A 9,269-nucleotide genomic window follows, 5' to 3' on the forward strand; every position below is an offset into this window, starting at 1 on the left:
TGATGTCAAAAGGAGAACATCAGGTCATCTGTCTGTTTATACAGTTGAGACGTTTGCCATTTTAACAGCACTGCAGTGGATAGAGGAGGTTCGGGTCGAAAAGGTCATTGTCTGTTCAGATTCCAGTTCAGCATTATCCTCATTACAATCATTCACATCACATAGCAGGCAGGATTTAATTAATGAAATATACAAAACACTGTTCCGACTTAAGAATATGGGTATTTTAGTATCATTTATGTGGGTACCAGCACATAGAGGGGTAAAAGGAAATGAAAGAGCAGATAAATTAGCAAAACAAGCTTTAGAAAGGCAGCACAAGACATTTTACTCAGCAAAGCAGAAGTTAAATCAATTATCAAAAGAAACATTATTAAGGAATGGCAGCAGAGTTGGGATGTAGGAAAAACAGGAAGACATCTTTATGCTGTTCAGAGTGAAGTTGGCCAAGGGAGGCCATCTAGAAGAAGCACCATAGAAGAAAACATATTAACCAGACTGAGGATTGGGCACACAAGGCTGAACAAAACAATGCATCTAATAAATAAACACCCAACAGGGCTATGTGAGCACTGTCAATTACCAGAATCTGTAGAGCATATCATTTGTCATTGTCAGAAATACACACTCGAGCGAGACAGGTTGAAGAGGAAGCTGGGAGCTGAGGAACTAAACCTAACAGATGCATTCAACTTGGGAACAGGACATTTACTACAATATGTGAAAGAAACAGGATTGAGCAATAGAATTTAAATCACTGAAATGATGGATCTCCCTGTTTTGTTTTGATTTTGTTTTGATTTTGATTTTGTTTTGTTTGTTTTTTGTTTTGTAAGGGGATAGGGTACTCTGGTCCACACTCCACTACAGTAGGTGGCTGGAATGCACCTTTCACTGGATGCCATCCGCCATAAAACGTAAAAGAAGAAGAGGGCTGGCAGCAGACTGCTGCCACAACATTGTAGCTATATGCTATATTGGTTGTTGTAGACCAACAGTATTTCAACCTCAATTGTTTTAGGTTTCTACAACTTCTGTTTTGCATTGACAGTGATCCGTTTCTTTGTACTTAGTTCTGGACTTCTTAAGTGAAGAATTTCCTCTTGTCTGAGTTTGCGTCTGGGTTCTTCCACCTACCTTATCGTCACGTCATCCTGAGGACTCTCCTGAGGAACCCAGCTGATTCCTTAATACAATGTTTCTCTACTACTACAAAACATTACACAGCAATGCAGGCCCTGTTTGAACATGTGATTTCTGCTGCTTGAGTTTTCTCACAGGAAAAACTGTTCACCATGTCGACTGCTAAAAGCTTTGGTCATTAGAATACGATGTTTTTTTATTGCCAAGTATGTTTGCCCATGCAAGGAATTTGACTTGGTGATTGGTGCATAACAAAGAACACAGTACAATAGTATAAAGACATGATTGATTGAACATGAAGATTTATATTAGAACATGAAAAACAAATATATAAATATGTTAATGTGTTGTAGTACAGTTACACCAAAAAACAAAACCAAAGACCGTGACACTAACATTGTATTTGCCTGTCTATGGACTCTGTCTAACCAGGAGTCAAAGATCTCAAAATATATAATGTTTGATGGGACACATCTGTCCCATCAAATTCCGTGGTCTTACACATCTCAGTTACTCTTTCAAACAGCCAGCAGCAAAACTGATTAGAAACAAAACACATCTGATATGTGGTTAGGCAAATAAACAAAGGAATAGTATATAAATAAAGTTCTTAAATAGTTGAGAAGATTCAGAAGCACATTATAGGTTCCTTGTAATGATTTGAATCGTTTAATCTCTGTACTCCAGCACATTGCTCTTCGTGTCAGCTGGTCATGTGGTTTCCCTGATGCTGCTTCTACTCTTGACGGTTCATCATACTAAGAGTCTGATGAGCCTCAGGGCTGAGCATCAGGTCCCTCGGATCACCTGTAAAATATGGCGGATTCACTGTTACATTATCCTGTCATGTAATAATATCAAGGCTATTACAGGAGGACAAGTTATAGTTTACTACAATATCATCTTACATGTGTGGTTATGTCAACAGCTACAGACAAAAAATGATGAATCCGTTTTATCAAGTATGGAGGCAGAAATAAATTACACAGAACATTTGATTTGGAGTGTAACTTGTGTTGTGTAAACCAAAATCTTGTAAAATCAGTGTACGGTGCAAACGGCGACCAAGTGATACTTCAAGTGACACCAGGTCAGCGCTGCTGATAATATTTCCATATACAGTATATATGATTTTACATAGGTTTTCTGATAGATGGAACAGGAGGAAAAAGAGTAGTAATTTCTTCCCAGAAGTAGACTGTTGCAAACAGGCAATACTTTTGACACTGTTGGGCAAAAGTCACATTTATTTGCGTCACACGGGAGGTTTTTTTAAATAAATAATTCAATCAGGGAAGGATGTGTGTTCTTATAGCGTTGATTCTCCCGAAGAAGGTAGTCAGGTAAGGTAGCTGGGTACTTATGAGTGTTATCATTTATGATATTAAGTGCACAACATACATTATCTGTGCCACACCTTGATTTCACAACTCCTGCTATCGCTTTTTTTTTAACATATATTGTATATCAAGGATTTTCATGTTGTTTTTAATAAACTATACAGTGTCCAGGGTGGACCCCGGACCCCCATAAGAAAATGATGTACATTTTCAAGTTAAAAGCATCAATCTGGTGCACTTTGAGAGCAGCACTAAGAGGCTAAATATATGAGGAGGTTTAAGTGCTCTTGTAAACAATTTAAACAGAAGGCGTTAAAAAATAATGCCTATAAAATAACAACATAATTAACAACACGGTAGTCTCGGTACACGAAGTACAGCTTTTAGTTTTCAGCCGCCTCCTCCTTTCCGCCTCCTCCCCTCGCCGTCATTACGGTCCCTGTCTGATGACGTAAACGAGTCGGTGTTTACAATGGCGGCGTTCTGCTAATTGAAAGAAAATGTGTGATTTATAGTTGCAAGAAACCCTCGTAGTTTTGCGGAAACAAGTCAGAAGATACTTCTTTCACAATGAACAATAGAACCTCTTATTTTTACGACCCAGACGTGGGCAACTTTCATTATGGTGAGTTTGGTTATCGTAGTGTACAGGCCTATAAAGGGGGATGGTGCTGGAGCAAGCTAGCTACATGCTAATAACTTCAGGGACGCGTCTTAAGGTTACATTTTTTTTTTTTGGAGCATTTCACACTCTCTGTACAGACCTCCAGTCTGTTGTGCAGGTGTTCACTACAGCACAGTTTCATAACGTGGACCACGTATTGTGCAAATGCCATAACGTCTGGTTTGCTAAGCTAGCTAACGTCAGGTTACAAGTTGTCAGTTATTTAAATCTTCCATCATCACTCTGTCGATGCAGATGTCTGCCTGAGACGTCTCGGTAGTTCCTACACTAACGTTCACGCTTTCAAATGGGTAGTTTACCGTAATTGCAGATTTGCTTGTAAAAACAGAACCATCGTATGTACAGTTGAAGTGAGATAATATCGGACCTTTTATTATTTACGACAGTAACCTCGTGCACCGTAGCCGTGTTGAAACTTAAATGCTCTCAGGATAGAAATATACAAAACGTCAGAATAATGTTTACAATATGTGGAAAGAGCATGGACACATGATCTATGTTGTGAGGTTATTATTCACTTCATATTGATTTTATTTAAAGAGTCTTCACTTGTATAGCTGCACACTTTCCATAAAATAGTTTGAAATGTAGTAATTCTGTGTATTTTAGTATTCGTTGTTAGTGTAATAACAAAAGTCCTTTCAGCAGTGATTTGACTATTAATGCATTTGTCCCTGTGTGCTGTGTTATGAAATCCAGATGACTTATTTCAATATTGGCCGTCATGGTAGTCGCTCTTATAGACTTTCATCACTAGAGCAACATCCATCTTTCTGTTTCTGTAGTCTACAAGAGATTATATATTGTATACTTGTAATTTATTTTTTAATCACTCAATGGGAGAGATTCTGTAAAACCGACCTTAAACTCAGTCCTTCAGTATTCGGTTCAGATATCTGTGCTATAATGTAGAATCTGTCCGTCTCTGCCAGGTGCTGGTCACCCCATGAAGCCTCACCGTCTGTCTCTGACTCACAGTCTGGTGTTGCACTATGGACTCTACAAGAAGATGATGGTGAGCAGCACGGAGCGATCGCACTGTCACAGACTGAGACCCTGCGGGTGCTTCTGTCGCTGAAATAACATCTGCTAAAACATCAAAATCAGGAGTGTATACTAACACAGAATGTCATACTGCACTGTGTCTGTTTTCATTAGGTGTTCAAGCCATACAAAGCGTCTCAGCACGACATGTGCCGGTTCCACTCTGAAGACTACATCGACTTCCTGCAGAAGGTCAGCCCCAACAACATGCAGGGCTTCACCAAGAGCCTCAACACGTTCAACGTGGGAGACGACTGGTGAGTTTTACTCTTCTTTCAAAGAAACGCTTTGTTTTAGAAAGTTCTCAAGGCAATTTATTGTCATAGCAAATCCCCATCGATTCACAGTCATCAAATACCAGGTCATCTATATAACTGTTATTAGAGGACGGACTAAACCCGTAACTGAAATATTTTGTGTTTTCAGCCCCGTGTTTCCAGGTCTCTTTGAGTTTTGCTCCAGATACACAGGAGCCTCCTTACAGGGAGCCACACAGCTCAACCACAAGGTGAGACACGCACGCAAACGCACGGCCGAAGTCGGCGCAAACCAGCGGTCCGTGCCGTTTAACTAGCTCCCCTGTCACAAGCATCACAGCCCACGGATTTAGAAGTTTCTGTGTTATTTCTGCTGCCATGGTAACTTCCTGCGCCGCTGCTGAGCTGGCGATGAATTGGAGATGAACATGTGTGGAGCAGATGATGCCTTAATCTCTGGACGTCACTCTTTGTTGAACTGAAACGGCCGCAGCGCTGCTGGTAGCCGGCGCCACAGCGTCGACGGGGACTTTTGGAACCTTTTTAATTTGACTTTCTACTTTTGTCTTTCCAGATCTGTGACATCGCCATCAACTGGGCCGGAGGTTTGCATCACGCCAAGAAGTTTGAGGTCAGAAGAAAGTGCTGTCTATAGTTTTCATTCCTTCCTGCTGAGCTCCTCACGATCAGCTGCGACGGCTTAAAGGACGAAAATGACTTTTCTGTGTTTTGCAGGCGTCTGGGTTCTGTTACGTCAATGACATCGTCATCAGTATTCTGGAGCTACTCAAGTAAGAGCAGACACTCCTCTGAAGAACTTTCATCAAGTGTTTGCTGTGTGTGTTTCTCTCTTTACAACTGTGTGTGTGTGTTCGTTCCAGATACCACCCTAGGGTTCTGTACATCGACATCGACATTCACCACGGCGACGGCGTACAGGAGGCCTTTTACCTGACCGACCGCGTCATGACTGTGTCCTTCCACAAATACGGGAACTACTTTTTCCCGGGAACAGGTACGAGCCACATTAAACACTCGATACACCGTCTGACGATGAAATGTTTTCTGTGTGTAGAGCACAGCCTGGACCTTTGTGCGCTCATCAGCATCACTGCAAAGACAAATAACGCGTTTATTGGTTTTTAATGTAGAACATGTACCGCTAAGAAAATGAATGGATAACTATGCAGTAGGGAAATATTTAATGTGCACGTTTTGCTTATTTAATAAGATGTAATCTGAGCAGCTTCAATATGCAGGAATCCTGGTGTTACATGTAATACTCCATAGATGAGTCATATAGTAAAGTCTATCATAAAAAGGCACAGTACGTCAAAAATTCTCCCATTTACATTGTTACTGTGTTGTCTCTGTGTATGTGTGTATTAATACTGTGTGTGTGTGTGTGTGTTGGCTGCAGGTGACATGTATGAGGTGGGAGCAGAGAGCGGTCGGTACTACTGCCTCAACGTTCCTCTCAGAGACGGCATCGACGACCAGAGTGAGTTCACTTCATTATTGAAACGTAACACCTATTGTCTAAAATAACACACAGTAGCTCTGGAGATTCATCAACATCTGTATGTGTGTGTGTGTGTTTCAGGCTACCGGCAGCTGTTCCAGCCGGTCATCAAGCAGGTGGTGGATTTCTACCAGCCGACCTGCATCGTTCTACAGGTCAGTGCGGAGCTGTTGTCCTCTCGTCTCGGAGCGTTGCGGATCATTTTAGAAAGTGACCTCTGAAGTAAACCTGTCCTGTTATCAGATGTTAAGGCTGCATGTAACCGTATGAACCCTGTGTGTTCTTCTCCTTCCAGTGTGGAGCAGATTCTCTGGGCTGCGACCGGCTGGGCTGCTTCAACCTCAGCATACGAGGACACGGGTGAGACTGACTCGTGTTAAATACGCCGTGTTGTCTTTGTAAACACTGACTCATTTCCACACCATTATTTACAGTGTATACACGGCGCCATCACATTCCATTCAGGTCACGTTTAGAGTGTAACGTAGCGATAACGACGGGCTCGTGTGTGTGTGTTAACGTGTGTGCTTTGCTCTCCGTCCGCTCAGCGACTGTGTGGAGTTTGTAAAGAGCTTTAAGATTCCTCTGTTGGTCCTGGGAGGAGGAGGCTACACCGTGAGGAACGTGGCTCGCTGCTGGTAAGTGTTCAGCACTAAACGTGGAGGGTTTCTGTTCCGAGGTTAGTCACGAGACGGGCTTCGTTGTTTTAAAGGGTCTTGTTCTGTTGTGCCCGTAGGACCTTTGAGACGTCTCTGTTACTGGATGAATCCATCAGCGACGAGCTGCCTTATAGCGGTGAGTTGTGCTTTAACACGCTGAACTGTAAGCGTTCAGTTATCGGGATTATTCACCTACAATGCACTTCAGTGTCTTTGGCTCCAGCATCAGAGTCCTGTTGTGTTTTCGTGGAGTAGAGATCATCGTTGAGCGTTTTCAACCTTGACATTTATTTTTTTTAGATATCTGAGAAGATGCTTTTTTTTAGTGAGAATTCTATGGAACTCATTTTCTGTCCCTCCTCCTCCTCCTCCTCCTCCTCTTCTTGTTTCTGTCCACTTCAGAGTACTTTGAGTACTTTGCTCCAGACTTCACGCTGCATCCCGATGTCAGCACCCGGATAGAAAACCAGAACTCCAGACCGGTGAGACGTAGTGCCGCACTAAAAGCGCAGTCGTTTTTCAAGATGCGTCTCCGAGGCGCTTTTGACGAGTTCCATGAAGATAATAAATGTAAATGTTGTGCCGCAGTACTTGGAGCAGATCCGTCAGACGGTGTTCGAGAACCTGAAGATGCTGAACCACGCGCCCAGCGTCCAGATCCACGACGTTCCCTCCGACATCCTGAGCTACGAGCGCACCGACGAGCCCGACCCCGACGAGAGGGGGGGCGAGGAGAACTACACCAGGTCGGTGCTCCTTCGACGGGGCTGAGACGAGCGCTAGCGCATGTCGGATTGAAAAATCAATGTGACCGCACTAACGTTTCCTAACTTGTTTCATTCAGGCCGGAGGCAGCCAACGAGTTCTACGATGGCGACCACGACAACGACAAAGAGAGCGACGTGGAAATTTGACGCTCGAGGACGAAAGGGGCGGAGCTTCTTCTTTTTCCTCGCAGCGTTCCGCTTCGTTGTCTCCGAGCGTCACGTTCGGCGCTGCAGAGTGAACAGAAACATTTCTGGAGGGACTGAAAAGACTCCCAGAGCTCCTCTCTTTTCACTCGTTAGGTTCTCTTTCTGAAATCAGCCGCTCTCCCTCCACGCTGACCCATCGGAGCAGCACCGTGATGTTTGCAGCTTGTACATAACGTCAGTGAGCACAGCAGTATTCCCATTTCTATGCGGGTTTTTCAAATATTGTAACAGACGGGGGGGGAGCCCAAATTCCACACACTTAAATAATGCTGGAGGCCGAAACATAGACACAGTGTCATGTAAAGGGTTACCAGATGTGATGGTCCTTATCGTTATGAATTTACAAACATGGTGAATTAGTATCAGGACGCAAAAAAAAACCCATTTTCTATATGTGTTCATGAAGATGTGCATACCTAAATGTTGGTAATAGCATATTATTTTTTTTATTTTTTCCCGTTGTTAGTAATGCGATGTATTTGAATTTTGAAAGAGAAAAATGTCATTTTAACAAGTCTTCTTTTATCAACTGAATTGAACTTGATTTGGGCGTCTTCAATTTGCAACCCTCTGAGATTTAAGAGAAAACGAAGCTTTGAATTGTTTTAAGCAGAATCTCAAAGGTACAGATGAACCCATCAGTCGTTCCTTATATTTTACAGTCCCTGCGGAGTCATTCATGTGCCTTACAGCTCTGACAAGTGGAGCCTGTGTGTAGAGCTGGGCACTTTCATATCAACTTCATTTTTTTTTAAATTTCATTTTGACATTTTCTACAAGTGAACATCTGTGAAACGAGGCAACTGGACTTGAGCTGAACAAAACAGGAAGTAGTTTCCTGTCTTTTCATTCCTTTCCTCCCGTATTCTCTGTACTGTATATACACGTATAAATGTATGAACTGTCAGTGTGTTTGTGATGTAGAAGAGGACGAACGTGGCGCAACATTTTCTACTGAAGCAGGTAGTTTGGTTCAGACGTCAGAGTGCTGGTCCTTCACTGGGCTCATTGCAGGGCTCCAATCTCTTCTACCATCGGCCACATCCCGTCCTCTTTTAGTCAGGAACAGGTTTTTATGTCTTTTTTTTTTATATCGTTGTCTACTTTTTAATAAAAAAACGAATTGAATCAATGTATGTAATATGAAAGTATTGTGAAGGCAGATCTCTATCAGCAGGTCTTGAACTTCGCCACCAGAGGGCGACATGGTGGCAATGAGAACGGAAGTTATTTTAAACCGTTTATTTGCCTCGGTATGTTGCACATACAAGGAACATGACAAACAATCAACACAGTGCAAAAAATAGAAACATAAACATTTACAATAAAATAGAAAATATAGTGCACAAACAAACATAACAGTACTATAAACAAGTATAATGTAAGTGTGATGTAAAATTGTCAAGTGTATTTAAATAAAGAAACACAGAAGGGATGTGCAGGGGAGTGACCGGTAGGTCAGCTGAATCCATTTTATTGGCCAGCTAGAAGTACATGTACCAGGAATCACACATGTGTTTATTTATTGTGTACGTACATGTCGTGATATGATGAAAACTGAGCCTTGTTTCATCTTTTTGTCAAGTTACAGAAAATAATTGAACTTAGGACCTTTAGAAACAGTCATTTTTTAAAGTCAGTATAG

At 42.2% G+C, this 9,269-nt stretch overlaps 1 protein-coding gene across 1 annotated transcript; it reads left to right on the forward strand.

The window, feature by feature from the left end:
- The first annotated feature begins 2,963 nt into the window (after positions 1-2,963).
- On the forward strand, positions 2,964-8,750 carry hdac3 (histone deacetylase 3). Its single transcript, XM_079167926.1, has 15 exons — positions 2,964-3,108; positions 4,101-4,183; positions 4,327-4,469; positions 4,639-4,720; positions 5,044-5,100; positions 5,205-5,260; positions 5,351-5,484; positions 5,890-5,970; positions 6,073-6,146; positions 6,287-6,351; positions 6,540-6,629; positions 6,728-6,786; positions 7,053-7,132; positions 7,239-7,396; positions 7,495-8,750. Exons 1-15 carry the CDS (start codon positions 3,054-3,056, stop codon positions 7,562-7,564), a joined length of 1,287 nt encoding a protein of 428 aa, XP_079024052.1. The 5' UTR covers positions 2,964-3,053; the 3' UTR covers positions 7,565-8,750.
- Positions 8,751-9,269: the final 519 nt, after the last annotated feature.

The sequence above is a fragment of the Pholis gunnellus genome (genome assembly GCF_910591455.1).
Source record: "Pholis gunnellus genome assembly, chromosome: 10".
NCBI lineage: Eukaryota > Metazoa > Chordata > Actinopteri > Perciformes > Pholidae > Pholis > Pholis gunnellus.

Coding starts and splice junctions, on each gene's coding strand:
- hdac3 (XM_079167926.1), top strand. CDS start 3,054: ATGAACAATAGAACCTCTTATTTTTACGACCCAGACGTGGGCAACTTT. Junction 5,101..5,204: donor ATCACGCCAAGAAGTTTGAG/GTCAGAAGAAAG, acceptor TGTGTTTTGCAG/GCGTCTGGGTTCTGTTACGT. Junction 5,485..5,889: donor CTACTTTTTCCCGGGAACAG/GTACGAGCCACA, acceptor TGTTGGCTGCAG/GTGACATGTATGAGGTGGGA.